General features: G+C 40.1%; 2 protein-coding genes across 2 annotated transcripts; one reads left to right on the top strand and one right to left on the bottom strand.

The window, feature by feature from the left end:
* The first annotated feature begins 73 nt into the window (after positions 1-73).
* Positions 74-7,573, top strand: LOC125227361 (growth hormone-inducible transmembrane protein-like). The gene is made up of 8 exons (XM_048131658.1): positions 74-233; positions 313-519; positions 613-718; positions 1,807-1,948; positions 4,178-4,353; positions 4,675-4,835; positions 6,175-6,307; positions 7,018-7,573. Exons 2-8 carry the CDS (start codon positions 324-326, stop codon positions 7,103-7,105), a joined length of 1,002 nt encoding a protein of 333 aa, XP_047987615.1. The 5' UTR covers positions 74-233; positions 313-323; the 3' UTR covers positions 7,106-7,573.
* Positions 7,574-10,825: 3,252 nt separating this feature from the next.
* On the bottom strand, positions 10,826-18,921 carry LOC125227534. Its single transcript, XM_048131870.1, has 9 exons — positions 18,762-18,921; positions 17,764-17,969; positions 17,068-17,275; positions 15,855-16,036; positions 15,027-15,165; positions 14,388-14,518; positions 13,857-14,052; positions 13,577-13,705; positions 10,826-13,373 (listed from the first exon to the last, which is right to left on the bottom strand). Exons 1-9 carry the CDS (start codon positions 18,801-18,803, stop codon positions 11,637-11,639), a joined length of 2,970 nt encoding a protein of 989 aa, XP_047987827.1. The 5' UTR covers positions 18,804-18,921; the 3' UTR covers positions 10,826-11,636.
* Between the last annotated feature and the right edge of the window lie 929 nt (positions 18,922-19,850).

Raw genomic sequence — 19,850 nt, 5'->3', positions numbered from 1 at the left:
TCAATCAAGTTTCCTATTGGTCAACACTACGTCAATAATGTCATAAATGTCAGTATTTTCTAGACTAGACCCGCAAGATAAATCGCAAGTTTTTCCATCAGTTGTTTGTTTCACAAACAGCGACCGGATAGTGAGCCGTCAAACAATATACTACGCCGCGACAATTAACACTTAACAGTTTATGTATAATATTTGAAAAATTGAAACCTTTTAATATCTTTTGAAAGATACACGTAAGTATTTTTTCTCTGACAAATTTCTCGGCGTACGTCAGTTTATAGTGAAAATTTGATCTATTCTTATTTCATGCAGGTTGCATCACTATGTTGTCTCGCATGTGTGTTGCTCGTTCGTCGGTCACTGTAACCCAAGTTCTAAAATCACCGGTTCCACAAAAATTGGTGCCCAAGAATTATGTTATCACTATTAGAAACTACGCACGTGAGCCGCGCTCCCGCGTTGCGACCCGGACTCAACCTACCCTGTGGGAAAGGTTAATGGCTCCTGCAGGTCCTAACGGTAAGTAAGGACTCTTTATCTCTGTTCATTTCTTATATTATAATAGGCCTAATAAAATGTTCATGTAAATAAATGGATTTTCTGAAAATTCAGCTTTCAGCATTGGAAAAGGGGCACTGGCTGGTGCATCGGCTGTTGGTCTGGGTGCTCTATGTTACTATGGTTCAGGCGTCAAACCAGGCACCTTGCAGGAGGCACAGTGAGTAGCTTATAATATTTTGTCTGTAAACAGAACAACACGGAAAGCTATAAATAGAACAGCTGTAATTGTTGTGAAACTTGTTTATATCATTTTTTTAAACCTCATGTGGATTCAAAATTTTTATACTCATAATAAAGGAGACATTTTTGTTTAAATAATCCCCAGATATATCCCTAAAAGTGCTAATAACTTAATATTGAAAAAGGTACTGTTAATTGCTATACCTAGGAATATAGGGGTCTGCAATACTTTTAACACATTCTATGCTATGCCAAGCACTTGTGGCCAATTTTGTATGCATAATTTCGTGCACAGCATGCAATGTGTTAAAGCAGTGTTTTTCAAAGTGTGGGTCGCGACCCCCAGGGGGGTCGCGGCACTTATCCTGGAGGGGGGGGGCACGAAGTTTAGGTTTAAGAGAAACCTATGACAGGCTGATTTGATTTTTTCTAACTTAATGAAGTCAAATTCTTGAAAAGTCCTTTTTATTCCTTTTTTTGTTATTATATCTATACCATTGTTGAAAATGTCAGCTCACGTAAGTATTTGAAAACCCAGAACGCACCAATTGAAATGGATACCAACTCCAATTTATTAGCAATTTATCATATGCTAGTTCCAAAATTTGCTTCTTTCAACGAGGCGTCACGTGACTTATTCAAAAAAGGATTCAAAATCCAACTTTTTGAAAAATATCTTGAGAATTGTTTTTTTTAACTTTGCAAGCTCTCCACCATAACAGAAATATGGATTTCTACGTTCACGTTCATATTATGTAAAGATGTTGTCCACAAATATAGTTTTGCTAGAAATCCGTTAACTTTATCTGCTGTAATTATGTTTTCGTCAAAGATATCGAGGCAAGATACTCGTTTGCTACTTTCAATAGCCAAACATAATCAGAAAATAAATCCAGTTTTGTTATAAGTACTTGATATAGCTAATATTTGGCAAAGAAAGAACTATGGGGGTCGCGAAAAAATTAAGGTGTCATAAAGGGCCGTGAGACCATAAAGTTTGAAAACCACTGTGTTAAAGTATTTGTTTATTAAAAACATGCGGTTTGATAAGTTGCTTGTTCTCAGTCTCTGGCCACAGTATGTCAAGGATCGCATCAAGGCAACCTATGGGTACATAGCGGGCTCACTCGTCATCACAGCCGGCAGTGCTGTCACAGTATTCAGGACACCTGCTCTCCTAAATCTTGTTGCGAGAAATGGATGGGTGGTAAGTATTTTACGAGTAACTCAGTCAAATGTTATTCAATACTACATGCTGTACATACATAGTATATTTATTTCACTTTGTCATGATGAGTTTACAAGGGCGGTTTTATCATGGGTCCTGTGAAACATTAAATGGCCTTTTCTGTATTTCAAGCCATTTATTGGACCTTATCAAGCAGAGGCGGCTCGCGGCTGTAATTTGTGGGTGTTCACCCAAATAGTCATCGTAAGGCCCATGGTCCTACATGTATGTAGCCTACATAACATAATCAACATATTCTTTATTTAGTTTATATAGCTGCTCAGCTTCAGGGTTAATAACAGTAAAACATAAAAATGAATAGACGAAAACTGCAGTTCAGTAAATGAATGCGGGATTGTGAATGTTTTTTTTTTTATTTTCATCGAAAGATGTGATAAGTCACTGACGCCGGTATCGGTCCATGCAGACTCACCACCTCCGCCGTCCGCGCCCGCTCCAAATAAAAGACATGGAAAGCAAAACAGTTTACAAGTCACTTTTTTCACATCCACATACTTAACCACGGTGTTTTTTCATACTGTTCCGTTTTAAAAACACGTGTAAAATTTTGGTTTTTGAAAAAACATATTTGCGTAAGTTTAAGTTCGGGCCGCGGTGGTCCTTTAGCTTTTAATTCTAATCGCGTTGCAAAAGTTTTTTCACACTCTTTTATAAATGTCACATTGTATCCATCCATTCTCACACACTTGCAATAAAAACAATTTAAACGGTTTCAAAATAAGGCAAAATTGTATTCCCGCGCGTGCCTTAAAATAAAACTTGTTTATCTATTGTTTACTAACAATTAACAAAATAGCGCGCGAAATACGCGGCTCGCGGATGACCGCGACGCTTTTCGCGCCTGCGCGATGCAACCGAGACGGTAATCAAGGACAAACCCACAGACCTATATCGAGATAGAAGGAAAAAGCTTGGCGGTTGACAGGGAGACCGATCGTGTAACATTTGGCATTTATTGGTGTTCTTATTATGATTGGATTATCCTAGTTAATTATTAATGTAGTTTAGAATATTTATAATATAAGTTAGTTTAAGATTTTTGCATGAATGTATTTGTAATTTAATTTGTGTTGCATACTTTTTAATCTGTTGAATAAATAGATAAATACTTGATACCACAAATGTGAATTGACTCGACAGTTTGAATTCATGGCTTATTTTTACATCGCTCGTACTCTAATAAGAACAAATCAATTTATTTTCATTACAATCATTACATACACATTATTCTAGCATTTATTTCATATTTATAGGTCGTTTGTTTTGAACGCACGCCAAATCGAGCTCGTCAAATTAAAACCGCAATGGAAAACTAATTTTGACATCCAATCGTCGAGCAGACTGCCGTTCGCGGTACTAAATATGATACTTTTTCTTTCTATCTTGATATAGCTCTGTGGTGTTTGACCATAGGAGCGGCGCTCCAGATTTACCTAATATTTCATACATAATCTTCTGTCTCACGCGCGGAGCTATGACTAAACTTCTCTTTCGCTCTTACTGAATTTCGTATTAGAGAATGTACTGAATATTTCTCCATAGGAGCGCAATTCAAAGCGCTCCGTTGAGCGCGGTGCGTATGAAATTGTATAGGAAGGGGATATGTAGACTGTATAATGAACTTTTAAGAAATATAAGTAATTGTTTGATTGGACTTTTTTGCGATAGTTTTTATATAGTATAATACATTAATTTGAGGTACCATAATTGATGTATTACTATTGTTTAATTGTGATTATTTTTGGGAGTGCACCGCACAAGCGCACTTTAGGGCAAGCCGCTACTGTTATCAAGTACTAGCCACTCCTTACTGTGGACACACCTCAGACACTGGCGATCAAATATATGAAAGAGGCGTGTTCCTAGCACACAATCTAAACTCGTGTAGGTGAATGCAGACTATGCTTGTATGAGTGAAATATGACAGGTCGACTGTTCGCGTTTCTCACAGGCGGTAACTCTGAGGTAACCGAGAGGGGGTGGGCGGCACTAGTACTCTTTATTATACTGTGCTGTAGAGCAAAACTCTGCTGCAAAATTTGTAACAATTCATTTGCAATACTATAGATATTGTACTATATATTTAGGGTCCATATATTTAAATATGGTAGATTTTACACTTTAATAAAACCCTAGTTATATTTCCGAAAAAAAGATTACACATTCTTAATGTGTTGTAATTTCCAGTCTATCATCATGACCATGGGCCTAATGATTGGGTCGGGCATGGTTGTACGCGGCATGGAGTACAAGCCCGGTTTTGGCGCTAAGCAGCTGGCCTGGATTGTGCACACTGGCATCATGGGAGCGGTTATCGCACCTATCTGCTTCCTGGGTGGCCCTGTTCTTCTGAGGGCTGCTTGGTAAGATAATAATGCTTTGAACACTTCTTTCTCCTTAAGGCACATGTTCATTGTTCGTTGTAGCCTGAAGTTGCTCCTACAAAATTAGTTAGTATTAGTACTTTGGATCCAAATTTACGTATTCAAAGTGAAGCATGTACTTATGTAAAGACTCAAAAATTTACATAAATTCTTACAACTGAAAGCTGACTGATGGTTCTTTTTGTCACTTTATTCCATAGAGTCTGTTCGGAAAGTAAAGAGTCGTGAAATAGGATCTTATGCATTCCACGAGTCTTCACTTTCTTTATACCAGATTGGTCCTGAATATATTGTCTACAGGTACACAGCGGGCGTTGTCGGCGGTCTGAGCACACTGGCGGTGTGCGCGCCATCTGGCGAGTTTCTGAACATGCGCGCTCCTCTCGCCATGGGTCTCGGCGCTGTGTTCGCCGCTTCGCTCGCCGGCATGTTCCTGCCGCCTACCTCTGCGCTCGGCGCCGGTCAGTAACCACATTCATCAGTAGTAATTAGCCGAGTCCACACAGCAACTCGAACGAGCAACTCGCGCGGCAAACGTGCAATGTAGACGTTCCACGGCCGAGGCAGATCGATCGACCGAGGAAAAAACGTGGGTCGTCGCGGGTTAAACAGATTGTCGCGCTAGGAAATTTCCTTGCTCTGTGCAGACCCGCCTAATCCCGCTGTTGACAATCCATACATACAACTGAAAAATCTATTTCCCAGTATTTTTTTTTATTACAATACATCTACAGTGCTGCCAAGTCTTGATAGGGTCGTTATTAGGGCTGTTGACAATGTTGACTAGTATTGGCAGTCGCGAATACGAGTCTCCTAAGGCAGCGAAATTTATCGTTATTTCAAATATAACTGCAAAGGAACTTGGTTTTCCTTACCCTTCATACAGATGTAGTGCGAAAAGCGTTTCCTTCGTATTTTTCCGGAAACGTTCGTATTTAACGTAAAATATCTGAGCAACCGAGCTTCGCTCGGTTCTGTTTCGTATCCTTGACATGTGTCGCCATCTAGTTCAAAAATGAATAGTACCTACATCGAGCGAAAGAATTCTCAGCTTTAACAACACAACTACTCCACACGAGATGGCGCGCATTTCGCCACAAAAACTCAAATACTGTATTTTTCTATTCGTTTTAGCCTTGACCTGTGTCGCCATCTAGTGTTTGCAATAAATAGTACTTACATCGACCGAAAGAATTCTGTCTTAACTACTGCACACGAGATGGCGCGCGAAGAAAAACGCATGAAAACTCGAAAATTCGCGTTTTCCGGGACCTAAGGATAAGTTAGACTGATTTTTCACCCCCAAAAACCCCCACATAACAAATTTCTGCGAAATCGTTAGAGCGGTTTCCGAGATCGTCAGTGTAAATAAATATATATATAAATAAATAAATAAATAAATAAATAAATATACAAGAATTGCTCGTTTAAAAGTATAAGATAAAATAAATAAATGTCAGTATATCTTGTACTGAGACTGACTGAAATAGCATGACACTTTCGTACGTTTCCGTAACAATACGAAGGCAAATCTTTTCGCACTACATCTGTAGCGAGTCTAGAAACCTGGCTGTTTAATTTCTGAAAACTAGACATTTCGAGCATGAACGATAACTGATAACACCTTCTTCTTCTTCAGGCCTTAGTCCCATCTCTATTTGGGGTCGGCTCTCCTAGTCCTAAGTCTCCAGAGTGGTCTTTTCTGGGTCGTCTCTGTGTTCGTGTTGGAATTCTTTAGGTCTTTCCTTATGACAGACATCCATGTAGTTCGATAACTGATAACATAATTTACATTTGCAGGTCTCTATTCGCTGAGCTTGTACGGCGGTCTGATCGTGTTCAGCGGCTTCCTGCTGTACGACACGCAGGCCATCATCAGGCGCGCCGAGATGCACCCCACGTACGGCTACCAGCAATATGACCCCATCAACTCGTAAGTACAACGTTCTAACATTACATTTGCGATACGAGTAGATGGTTACGTGATTATGTGCGGCAGATTTTCGGATATTGTCGGCGAAAGTACTCGAAACCGGCCAGCGTGTATAAGAAACGATATGAAAGTGTGTGAAGCGAAAGTGGTTTGTCAGGATCGTAGCAAATGGAAACCGTGATCTCTGCCTACCCCTCTGGGAAACAGGGGTTATTGTATGTATTTTCGGATATTTTATATAGTTCCGAGGCCTGACTACTCGCTGGTCGGGATCGTGAACTACAGATGTAGTGCGAAAAGGGTTTCCTCCGTATTTTTCCGGAAACGTTAGTATTTGTCATGCTAGGTCAGTCAATATCAGTACATCATGTACTGAGAGTACTGAGACTGACTGAAATAGCATGACACGTTCGTATGTTTCCGTAACAACACGAAGGCAAATCTTTTCGCATTACATCTGTAGACATGATTGATTAAGGCACTAGGTTATCGGACACTGTTTTAAACGAACAGAGTATCGAAACTCCCCTTATATGTATAAAAGTAATAAAGAAAGACGAGAAATGTGAAACTGAACGGTGGCATATTGTCGAATGTCGATTTCAAACTGAAGTTTCGAAATATCGCTTATTGACGACCGACATAAGTTTTTTGAAAGCGTCTCAAATATTCGTGAATACTTTCTATATACAAGTTTCTTTTTTTTGCAGGGCGGTGTCTGTGTACTTAGACGTCCTGAACATCTTTATGCGCATAGCTATGATCGTGGCCGGCGGCGGCGGCAACAGGAAAAAGTAGACAACATACTATAACTTAATAAAATTATAAATTCGTTGTAATCCAGGCTTACCATAAAATAATTTTCGAAGTATTGTTAAATTACGTCGTTAAATTCTTCGTATGAAATCGACTCCCTAAGTATGGAGGCTTCGAACGATGTGATATTTATCTAGTTAAGTTTGGAAGTTGTAGGTATTTTTAAGGATAGAGTGCAGCCGTAGAGATATACCAACATTCTAACCTTTTAATTTCCATTACTATATCACTTGTGACGTTTTGACAACCCCAACCTTGTAGGTTGTCAATGATTATCTAAATGAAGCTTTTGCCTTTAGCACCTTATGGCGATTGGGCAGTAAACGGTATATTTATAGTGGAAGAAAATAATGACAAAATGTTGGGTTGTCTCTCCGTATGCATGCAAGGGGGTCAACGTTTTGGCAACAGATATTGCTTTAATGAATAAATTACCCAGTAACTTATTAATTGTTGTTTCATTCCTATTTGGTTATTCAGGCCCTTGGAACCTTTTAAAATTTTTAAACTCTTATTCCGCTGGCGAAAACAGAAGTTGAATTCCAATTTACTATTGAAGTTGTGGGAATAAAATAACCCATTGTTTTGCCTATAATTTCCCAAGGCCAACCTATGCAGGAAGGAAAATCTTAAATTTCTAGTACACACCATTATGAGATAATAAAAATACCGAGTTCCTGTTGAAGCTAATAGTTTATTTTTCATTCAGCGATAATTAATTCAGTAAAATATTGATTAAAAAATATAATTTACAATAGATTGATAACATTTTAATGGATTGTAGGCCACAAGCATGTAAGTACTTGAAATAATAGTCGATATTTAGGAATGAGATTTATTCTTAATTATAATCGGCGACTTTTTCCGAAATATTTGGAATAATTCGATAAGCCTTTTGTACATTTTTTTACTGTGCAATAAAGTTTAAATAAATAAATAAATAAATAAGCCTCGACAGTTCATGTCGTCGACTAGATTTACTCTTGACATAATTTTTAAGGTATCCAGTAGATCAGCAATTCCCGTCAACTTTGTACAATGCCACGTCAGCAAATTTTAATTGATCCTATTTTGTTACCAACATTTAGTAATATAATTCGACTTTCGTAAGATATATACAGGATAATTGTTATAATTAAGAAAATATAGATACTAGAGAACCTTAATGACGAAATAAAACTTAATAAAATCTCAATTCATCAACAAAATCTTGGTAACAAAATAGGAATTAATAAAAACAAATTTAACTTTTCCCTTAATTTTTGTACAAAGTTGACGGGAATTGCTGAGATATTTTACCGAAATATGAGAGAAAAACCATAATAGTTACTTATTGCAGCTTCTTTATATGTGATCTCTGATCAGGGACTTCACTTGTTATGCTCTTAACCCTTTCCCAGGCATCATATAATTTATAGACAGCAATTTCTCAAAAATGCAATCTAATTTTAACCTTAATTAGGAATGCTAAAGTTGAAATTGCTTTGACGTGGTCGATAAATTATACTATGGCTGGACAAGGGTTAATGCTCATCCAATATTTCACTCATATCAATGTTGTTTAGGGCAACTATTTAAATGAGCACCAAAAAAAGTTTTGGTACCCCAACCATTGCGACCAAAAAAAGTAGTTGAGCACCAAAATAATGTTACTTAAAATTATACAACTGCGGCAACTGCCACCAGTTTTAGTAAACCGTTTACATTAAATAGTAAAGTAGCACCAAAAATAGTAAATGAGCATCAGATTTTGAGCCCCAAATTAATGCACTTTTGTACCCTAAATAAATAATGGTTTACCAAAAAATATGCATATAGGTATATTACCAAATATAATAACACCAAATTTAGTAGCTCCTCACGATAAACCCCCTGCACACCGCACCTCATGCACAGCGCTTTTGACCAGTCTCATGAGACAGCGAAGCGATCCATAAACAGACGAACTGCTCCTAAAAAGTGGTTAGGTTAGGTTAGAACTGCGACCAGCATACAAACGAACTGCTACCAAAAAGTGGTTAGGTTATTAGGTTAGAACTGCGACCCCTACACAGACGAACTGCTACCAAAACCTGGGTTGGGTTAGGTTAGAACTGCGACCCCTACACAGACGAACTGCTACCAAAAAGTGGGTTAGGTTAGGTTAGAACTGCGACCCCCACACTGACGAACTGCTACCAAAAAGTGGTTAGGTTTAGGTTAGGTTAGAACTGCGACCCCTACTCAGACGAACTGCTACCAAAAACTGGGTTAGGTTAGAACTGCGACCCCTACACAGACGAACTGCTACCAAAAACTGGGTTAGGTTAGAACTGCGACCCCCACACAGACGAACTGCTACCAAAAAGTAGGTTAGGTTAGGTTTGAACTGCGACCCATACACAGACGAACTGCTACCAAAAAGTGGGTTAGGTTAGTTTAGAACTGCGACCCGTATACAGACGAACTGCTACAATAAGTAGGATTGGTTAGGTTAGAACTGCGACCCCCCCACACAGACTACTTTTAGGCCAATAGTATTTGAGTATCATTTTGTAATAAAATGCGGTAACAACATTGGTGCTCATTAATTATTTTTGGGTTGACAACGATTATTTTGGGTGTTATGTACTTTAATAGCACGGCAAAATCTTACAATTTTGGTTTCCATTTACATTAAAATTGTGTTTTAATGTTGGTGATCATTTTACAATTTTTGGGTAATTAGTTATTATTTCTTTAACAAAAGTTACAATATTTGGTTATAATTTTTCATTAAATTGGTACACTGATTTTGGTGCTCATTTACTAAAATTGGTGCTAGAATGGATTTTATTTGGTGTGAAATGTTACTAAATTAGGTGCTCAGTTAAACATAAGCCGTTCTTTAGATACCTTTTGATGAAAATCAATAACTTCTTTAAATATAAAATATACGTTTAAATGCTTAAGTGATAAGAATACGACGCAATACCGCACTTTTCTATTATGCTGAGGTATTGTATTGATAGCTAACTTAATAAGTCTATCACAACATAGTCAACAAAATTACGTATCATATAAAAACTAATATAACACAGAATAGATAGATGCAAAAATATCACAATGTCAAAATAAGTTCTTTGGAATAAGGGCGTCGGTTTTAAAATATCCGTTACGAATCTTCAGACCATAAGTAATTTTTGATTTTACACAGTATTTGTTTGACATTAACCAACCAACATTAAACATAAGATCCAACGGATATTTTTAAAACTGACCCCAAGCATACTAAATTCATTAAATTACTCGTTAATCAATAGTCAGTCATAATAAATACATTAAATAACTCATTGCTTGAGTACAAATAGAAAGTACGAAAGATATCGAAATAATGCCATGTCCAAAATATGTAATACTAATTAAACACAGGTATTTCTAATGATATAACTTTTTAATTCCATGACAGTTTTCGACCTATACACCGTGTTTTTATTGAATTCCGTTAACTTCGGCATATAGTTAGGTTCATTGTAGGAAACAGAATGGCATAGTAAGTTTTCTTAAATTCGTATTTCTTTCTAAAAAAAACAACACCTGCGATAGATGTTACTTTAATTGATTGAAAAACGGGCTTTACAATTAACTCACACTAAGTAAGTGTCAAAACTATGACGTGTCAATCGCATATCGAACACACAAAGCCCGTTTCTTAACAGCAATTGATGTAACATCTATCGCAGGTGTATGGTGTTTTTCAGAAAAAAGTAACGAATTAAAAAAAATAACTATGTTATTCTGTTTCCTATAATGGACCTAACTATATGTCGAAGTTAACGGAATTCAATAAAAACACGGTGTATGCTTTCCGGTACAGTCGTATATCTAGAGAAAGTTTGACAAATCAGTACGACTGGATAGATACATCGATCGAAGTGTAGTGATCAAAAGTTACAGTACGGGCGGCAAATTAATCTCAAATTCGTAATAAGATTTTTGGTATAATACTGCACTGCAAACTATACAAAATATATAACACTGATCCAGTACCTGTAGTCTTGACTTCCGTCCCGTTTATTAAAATATACCTTTCACTTTCACAATATTTCCGCTAGCTTCAACGTCTCCTATTACAGTCAAGATTTATAATACGTGTTATATTTACTTATTCTAATAAAATTAAATTTACAATTGTATACATACTGTGACCGTGGCCCGTTTCTAGAAAGGTACAAGCCTTGTATTATAACAAGTGTGTTTCCATGACAACCCATACGATTTGACAGTTCGCGCACTTGTAACACAAGGCTTGTACCGGGAGCAGGGAGAATAGAGGTATATTTCTAATCTCCACAACCGGGAGACTAGAGATATTTCTAATCTCCATAGCTTGTACCTTTCCAGAAACGGGCCCCAGTACTAATGCAAAATTTATTGCACGTCCGTACATATCAACTAGCACACCAGGTTCCATTATTGAACGTAATAGAATATCATAGTCTCTACTAGTGTTACAATTCGATAAATACTTACGAAATACACTGTGAGCGAGAGTTCACGTGGTGACGTCACTTTTGTTCTGGTGCTTGAGATAGACGGCGTACATGTGGCGCGCCTGGTTGAGCACGCGGTTGACGTTGTGCTTGCGCACCATCTTGTCGAAGTGCATCGCGAGCTCGTTGTAGTCCATGCGGTTCCGCATCACGTAGTCGCGGTGCTGCAGCAGCACCGTCAGGCACAGGAACATGAGGAACGGGTTCCCGCCGCCGAACACGCCCGGCGGCGGCAGCCCGCTTATGCTTCTCGCCCCGTCGCCCGCGGCGAATGTCTTCTGCGACGGTGGTTTCAGAGCCTCGTACTTCTTCTGGAAGTTGTTTATGGTCGACGCGACGCTGTGCAGGTTCGCCGGCTTCGCGGTCAACAGCGACTCGCAGTTCCTCTTCGCGTTCTCCAGCTCCTGCGACATGTTCGAGAAGAACTTGTGCGATTTGGAGACCGAGTCGTCGCGGGGCGGCGCGTCCCGGCGAGCCGGGCCGGGGCCGGGCGCGCGGTGGCGGCGGATGGGCGTGACGGACTTGCGGCCGCCCTCCTCGAAGATGTCGGCCGTGTCGTCCAGCTCCAGCTCGGGGTGCTCGTCCGGCGTGTGCGGGCAGGACGCCGCGCGCGCCGCGCGCGCGTGCAGCGGGTTCTCCCACAGGTAGATATCTTCCGCGCTCCGGGCGTTGGATTTTATCGTGTCCATGGGTGATCGCTTCGAAGTTACCCCGATTTCGGTGTGAAGCTCCAGCGTGTTCTTGGCGTCGCGCTCGGTCGGGTCGCCGCCCTTCTCCTCGGTGCTGGTGGAGTCGGAGGGCGAGTCGATCATGCTGCGGCGGTTGACGTACGAGGGCCCGAACACCTGCCGGTCGAGGTGCTCGAGCTCGAGCCGCAGCTCGCGCGTCATGGAGGTGGTCATCGGGTAGTACTCCTGCGAGTCGTCGGGGCTGCTGCCGTCGTTGGCGTCGTTGTAGATGTTCCTATTTATTTTGTTCAGGAGGGACTCCTTGACGCTCGGTTTGCTGAGGTCGCTCTCGTCCATAGACATTTTGTTGAGGGTGATTTTGGGGTACTCCTTCGTGGTCTCTATGACCGAGTGCGCTCGTTGTAGTTTTTCACGTTTGATCGGATCTGGTTTGCCGCTCGTCGCGAAGTTGAGGAATTCGTTTAAATTTTTGATCATCTTCACTTTCGGCCTGCCGTTGGGATCTACGTCATTGGGCCCGTCGAACTTGTTATTGTGCACGGATATTTTGTCTCGGAGCAACCTTATTTGACCGCCCAACGTCGTATCCTTTCCGTCCGGGTGCGCTTTTCCGTTGACGACGCTCCCGTTGCTGGCCGCGACGCGCTTCTGAGTTTCGGGGACACTCGTCATATTTGGGTCAGGAAGTTTCGATCGCTTGGAATCTTCACTAGTATCGAGGTCGTCGTCGAGTTTGTCCTTGAGAGTCTGTAGGGCGGCGTCGTCGAGGCTCTGGAACTCCTTGGCGTGTCGCAGCGAGTCGTCATGCGGCGCGGCGGAGTCGTCGAGGCTGTGGTTGTGGTGCGCGAGGCGCGGGCGCGCGGGCGCGAGGCTGAAGCTGGAGCTCTGGCGGCGGATGGCGCACAGCTTGGTGTAGGCGTTGTCGCGCGGCGCCTTCACCAGCGGGCTCAGCGGCGGCGGCTCGGCGGTGTCCGCGGTCGCGTCAAACTCGCGCTCGGCCAGCGATAGCTCGCCTGACGGCAATCGCTGTGGTAGAGATGCCCACAGCACCTGGCAACGAAATATGCATGCCCTTACATCTGACCTCAGGACCCAATCGACACAAAAAATGTTCTGAGCTAACAATGACGTGAGAGCATTGCACACAATTTAAAAGACAAAAAAAAACAACAGAAAGACAAGTTTCTAAACGCAATCCAAAATGTGATACTACTTAATCGAGTAGGCTGTTTTTTTTCTTCAATTTAACCCACCTCGAGCATTCGAAGCGCGTCATCGAAGGCGAACTCTCGTTTCATCTCCAGCAGGAGCCAGCGGTAACAAAATAGCAGATCATCCGCCTGCTGGGACTTCAGGTACGCGTAGAAATCGGGGTCGTACACCTAACGAACAAAAATCAATTTTAATATAGGATACCACAATCAGGTTCTCAATCAATAGGAGGTAAGTTTGGCGAAATCTGAGCATGATCAAAGAAATGTTTACATGTTCTGTGTGACAAAAACTACACTATATATTATGTAAATTCGTGACCTGTAACGCCTCGGTGAGGTGTGCGAACTTGAGCGTCATAGTTTCCCCGTCGAGTAGGAAGTTGCAGTGTAATCGCGCCATGAGCGCGCATAGACAGATGTAGGCGTGCGCCTCATCGCCCATAGTTACTAGGAGTGGAGACGCCAGGTCTGACATGCCCTGGCAGTAGGATACACGGGGATGCTGCAACGCGTATCTGTCAAACATAAGATTCATGTAGATTATTGAATAACGTTGGAATTTTGATAACCGTTTTATTTGGTTTTTAATATTGAACTCACAAGTGGCAACGAAAATAAACTGTGAGCAAGAAGAGTTCACGTGGTGACGTCACATTTAACGGACACGTGAAAAAAAAAATCGTCGTCCGTGATACGCGGCAAACGATGCTACCTATTATGTTTACAATTCATTCTGTTTCACAAAAATCGGCGGTGGATAGTCTTCAAAAAGGCATATTACAAATATAAATTACCAGGCTTGAATATAGATTAAGTACTAGAAGGATGACAGATTAAGAGTAGTCCTTACGTGGTTAAAATATTGAAGAGTGAAGCTATGTTTTGATTATCATCGCTGCCAGCATAGAAATTATGGTGTCTGTCCGTGCGCAACACGTCTTTGCGGACCATACTCGTCACGTACGCCAAGTCAGCATTTACCTGCAATTTATTTCATACATGAGACCCATTTAGACGGTACGATAACTCGCATACGAATTTTATTACATTGCGGCATTTGATTGGTTGCAATATTGTACGTAACCTCAACAGCCCGCAATGTAACTAAAATCGCATGCGAGTTCGCACGCCGTCTAAATCAGGCCTTATAGCAGTTCAATCAAGAACCCGCCTGGTGGGCACTGGTGAACTTCGTTCAGATGCCAGAAAACTCGCTGGGCGGGTTCTCGCCATACAAGCGGGCGGTTATAAATTACGACCGGTTTCTGACATAGTGCGTCATTCTTTGTCGGTAGTGAATGTGTTAATCTAACTTTTTATAAAAACGATACCACACTTTATTGGAACATAAGGCTCTCCTTGAAATAAAAGTAATCACCAAAAATATTACACCCGCATCGGCCGCATCTGCCATTGACCTAGAAACCTAAAAATCTAGATTACCACAACAATAGCATTTAAATTTGAGTTTAATTTGGCAAATACATACTATTCCTTTCTGTATGCAGTCTTTCCACCGCGCCCTTAGGGTGTAGTATTCGTTAGCTTTCCTTTTGATGTAGTCCATCCTCTCCTTGCCCGTCATTCCGTCAGGGTACACGTTCAGTATGTGTTTCCAGACTACTTTCCTGCAAAAAACACACGCAATGGGTCTTATCAAGGACTATTTTTGTTTTGGTTCCAGTTAGGTGATTATTAGTATATCTACATATTATTGAACTTCCGTTACACTAAGGTCACTTTAAAAATACCTATTTTAAAATGCGTGTGTTTTGTTTATTTATTGAGTACCTACACATACTCAAACAACACACGGCGCATACGTTAATAATGGGTATTGTGGTTTATATCGATAAACATTACAGTCATGATGTTGCCTCCTCTGCTGGGTGAGATAAAGCTGAACAGTGACGGCATTCAATGTCACGGATTAAGAGATTAAGGGCCAGTTGCATCAACCACATTTGACAGACACATCATCGTCACGCAACAGACGTCTATGGAACTTCCCATACAATAAAATTTATTGATGCAACCGGCCCTTAAGGCATGATGTTAAAAGCATAATGATGAGTTAAAAAATTGGAACTTACACACCTACAGTACCTACCTTAATTAGGGTTTAAAGTAACTAGGGTCAATCTCGCCTCAATCAATGACTTCGCTTGGTAGTGTTGGTGATTCGCCCAACGGCCTCTAAAGAAGGTCCGGAACTCGCTATCGGAGAGCGGATCTCTTGGTGGCGTGTCCGGAACCTCATACAGAAAGCGAAATAATCCCCTTTCTAGCCAGTTGTGATGTATTTTTCTTTAAATACCTTAAACTAGGGTCTATCCCGCCGCAATAGATAACTTCTCTAAGCTTGGTAGTGTTGGTGATTTGCCCAACAGTATCTAGGAATGTGCGGAACTCGCTGTCGGACAGCGGAGCTCGTGGTGGCGTATTCGGGTCCTCGTACAGGTTGAGCGCGCGGGACACCATGTTGAATGTCTTCTCCACCTGGCCAAGCGAGAGGGGGTTAGTCACAGATGACTTGCGGATTTTGCTGGTATATGGGATTAATTGGGATGTTACGTGAAGATTATGTTAAAGTTAACAAATGAGAGTTTGTAACGTTAATATCTAAGGCAACTTTATTTGTTTCATATATGCAAATTGTAAATTAAGCTTGTGAGAGCTTGTTTAAATAAAAACTTCAAGAGTAATGACAATCAATCTTATAATGACCACTAGACTGTAACATAAAGTAATAGTTTTTTCAGGCTGTGAATTTAAAGCAACACTCAAATTTTTCTCGCAAAAGCAGCAATCCACAGAACTCAAATTTAAAGAAATTTTATTTAAATTAATAATCAAGCACTTCAATGATGTGTTTTTTATGTTGATAGCAAATTGCCACTCATTAGATACCTAATACTCTGTCAGAAAACTTACCTGATTCATGAACAGTCCCTGGAAGCCAGTGGGCACCTCCTGCTCCACCGACTAGTGCGGCGCGGGCGCCACGGTGGGCGGCTCCCAGTCATCCGACCAAACTGCTTCTTAGGCACTGGTCCCACCGCGAGCTAGTAAGCTATGAGCTATCGGCTATAAAAACGAACAAAAGATAAGCACTCCCGTGCAAATAAAAGAGACACGGCGATGTTTATAGTTGCTCGCTCAGCGGTGAGCTATCAAAATCGCCGTGTCTCTTTTATTTGCACGGGAGTGATTATCTTTTGTTCGTTTTTATAGCCGATCGTTTTCATAGCTTACTAGCTCGCGGTGGGACCAGTGCCTTACCACGCCAAGCTGGACACAAAGCTTCGTGCACTGAGTTATGTACCCTAGAGACTCTAGAGGCAAGTTACCTGATTCATGAACAGTCCCTGAAAGCCAGTGGGCACCTCCTACTCCACCGACTAGTGCGGCGCAGGCGCCACGGTGGGCGGCTCCCAGTCATCCGACCAAACTGCTTCTTACCACGCCAAGCTGGACACAAAGCTTCGTGCACTGAGTTATGTACCCTAGAGACTCTAGAGGCAAATTACCTGATTCATGAATAGGCCCTGGAAGCCAGTGGGCCCCTCCTGCTTCTCCGGCTGGTGCAGCGCGGGTGCCACGGTGGGCGTCGGCTCGCGCGGCGCCGGGCTCATCCCGGGAGGTTCCCAGTCCTCCGACGCCTCCGCAAATGGCTTCATGTCCACTCGGAGCTGCACACATGGCTCTGAGCGCTGGGTTTGAGCTATATTATGCGCCCTAAGGACAAATTAAGTTTCTGAAACTAAAGCTGCATATAATTCCCTATCCAATCGTATTGTAGCAGCTTGGAACCGTTTGCCGGATAGTGTTGTTACTGCTCCCTCAGTGAATGTGTTTAAAAACAGACTAGACAAGTGGCTTTCAAATAATAAGATAGTGACATGACTTTGCTAACTATAAATCATGAGACACTGTGTGACATAGGCTCATCAGCTGAATAGCTGCTCACCTATAATTGAATAATAATAATAATTAATAACCTGTTCATTCACACCTTAATTGTAATTCACGTTTTTACCTTCTTCCATAGGTACCTTATGCAACAAGATAAGTGGCATTTATAAAATTTTAAACTCATTACATACTTTTTGCTTGTTTTAGGGATTTACTACAATCTAGTAAGTCTCTTGTAAGATAATTCCTCAGTTGTTTTTAGAGTCTCATCTTAAAGCTTTCTTTTTTTTTGTGCTGAAAACAGGACTTACTTGAGAAAAGCAGCATCCAGATCCCAGTCAGAGAGCAGTGGCAGGAAGATCTCCTGACCATAGTCATCCGCACTCCGGTATGACAATGTGAAGTCAGACTTGATATCAAATGCCTTCACTAAAATGCTTTGTAACACCTCCAGCGAGGTTATCTGGGGGTCAACCGAAAACTTCCTCAGTTCTGGCTGTAGCTTCCCTTCACACTTCTGAAAATAATATTCAACTTCATTATGAATTCAAAGAGTTTGAATTAATTTTGCAGTATTTATTTTCTTCAAAAGTATAACACTTTTTGCAGATGCTGAATATGGATATGATGTGAATAAAAATTATGCACTTATTCAATTAACTTATTAATTTTTTATTGTCTCTAGAATAAGAACAGATTTATACATTAAGTATCAATCCTGTAAAAAAAATATTACATAAATTTAAATTAATTTCAAATCTTATTTCCTTCATTAATTCACATTCAGCCCTCATTTCATTCACATTCAGACTCTAGTCTAAGGAGTAATAAATGTTTTATCATTTAATGCATCAAAAAAAAAGAGTAAGTACATGAATAACAAAAAGTAGGAATGTGTTAAAATTCAAGGTGGTTGATTGCCGTTCTGCTCTGATAACCACGCCAATTTAAGTTCTTTGCTAATTGTTTGAACTAAATAATTTGTTGAATTATTCTAAGATTATACAATGTTCCAAACACAAAATGACTAAAAAAAATATATATGACCAGTAGTAGTCTAATTTGCTGGACTAAGTATTATTAAAATAAAAATATTTTGTAGTACAGATGCGACGATATTCCTAAAAACGGTGTATATTTTAATGGCATATGCAAAGATTTCAAAAACTGTTATATCTTGCAAACACATGAAGATGTAGTGTAGTTCTCTTAGATCTTACAGATGTATATTATTAATTGATTGAGAAACTATTACGATAATAAGATTATCTATTCTTGGAGCACCTATATCTTACACTAAGATACAAACCTTCACTTTCACCCTAACAGCCTCTTTGCTATACCCAAACATGACTACGCTTAACTATTATCACATATCCATATAATAATACACAACTAAATCTAATCTACGTTACTATATTTCTCACATTATTATAAATAAATAACGAGAATATCTAAGGAAATTTTAATTCAGACTTCACGCACAAAAGAAAATAATGACAACTGTGACATTTAGTTTTTTTAATACACAAGACTATGAACTATTTAAGCTCCATATAAAAATAAAATGTTTCAAAGGCGTTTTTCATTCTAAATCACTACTTCGATAATTACTACAGCTGCTATAACAATGTCTTAAACACTCTCAAAAAGGGTTGGTTCGAAACATGGACTTTCAATAGGGACTGAGCTCACACTTTTTTTGCCATACTAAATTGAACTTTATCACCGGTGCAGAAAGGCGTTCTTATCAGACTAGTAAAAGTGTGTCTGTTACAACCTCATTGTACATAACTCATCTTTGATCATAGAGAACATTCATTATGTCATGTCATGACTGTCATATATCATGTTTACGTCTTGTCACTTATTGTCAACAATAAAACAATGTTAATTATAATGTTAGTTATTTAATATATAACAGTGGCGACGAGAATTTAAAAATCGTCAGAAAATGAACAGCGAACAATTTGACAAATTCCTTGCACTATAAATGTTACAACCTCATTGTACATAACTCATCTTTGATCATAGAGAACATTCATTATGTCTTGTCATGACTGTCATATATCATGTTTACGTCTTGTCACTTATTGTCAACAATAAAACAATATTAATTATAATGTTAATTATATAATTTATAGCAGTGGCGACGAGAATTTAAAAATCGTCAGAAAATGAACAGCGAACAATTTGACAAATTCCTTGCACTGCAAGCTACACAACAAAAACAAATCTCAGACATATTACAATTACTGCTGACACAACAGCAAGACGCAGCAGCCAGAACTCCCACACCGACGACAAACGGAACGGAGTCTACCAGCTCTTCGAACACTAACGGTAACAAGAACAATGTTTACAACGGATTTAAAAGCGACAAATTCAACCCGGAAGA

Source organism: Leguminivora glycinivorella, chromosome 6 (assembly GCF_023078275.1).
Source record: "Leguminivora glycinivorella isolate SPB_JAAS2020 chromosome 6, LegGlyc_1.1, whole genome shotgun sequence".
In the NCBI taxonomy this organism is placed as follows: domain Eukaryota; kingdom Metazoa; phylum Arthropoda; class Insecta; order Lepidoptera; family Tortricidae; genus Leguminivora; species Leguminivora glycinivorella.
This window is presented reverse-complemented; position numbering and strand designations above follow the sequence as displayed.

What these genes read in the sequence shown, in the direction of transcription:
- LOC125227534 (XM_048131870.1), bottom strand. Translation starts at nt 18,803, where the DNA reads ATGTTTGGGTATAGCAAAGAGGCTGTTAGGGTGAAAGTGAAG. An exon ending in GGGATAGACCCTAGTTTAAG is followed by an intron (nt 15,166 to 15,854) that starts GTATTTAAAGAA and finishes TGTTTTTTGCAG; the next exon opens with GAAAGTAGTCTGGAAACACA. An exon ending in ACCTCACCGAGGCGTTACAG is followed by an intron (nt 13,706 to 13,856) that starts GTCACGAATTTA and finishes TTTGTTCGTTAG; the next exon opens with GTGTACGACCCCGATTTCTA.
- LOC125227361 (XM_048131658.1), top strand. Translation starts at nt 324, where the DNA reads ATGTTGTCTCGCATGTGTGTTGCTCGTTCGTCGGTCACTGTAACCCAA. An exon ending in GGCACCTTGCAGGAGGCACA is followed by an intron (nt 719 to 1,806) that starts GTGAGTAGCTTA and finishes GCTTGTTCTCAG; the next exon opens with TCTCTGGCCACAGTATGTCA. An exon ending in TTGCGAGAAATGGATGGGTG is followed by an intron (nt 1,949 to 4,177) that starts GTAAGTATTTTA and finishes TGTAATTTCCAG; the next exon opens with TCTATCATCATGACCATGGG.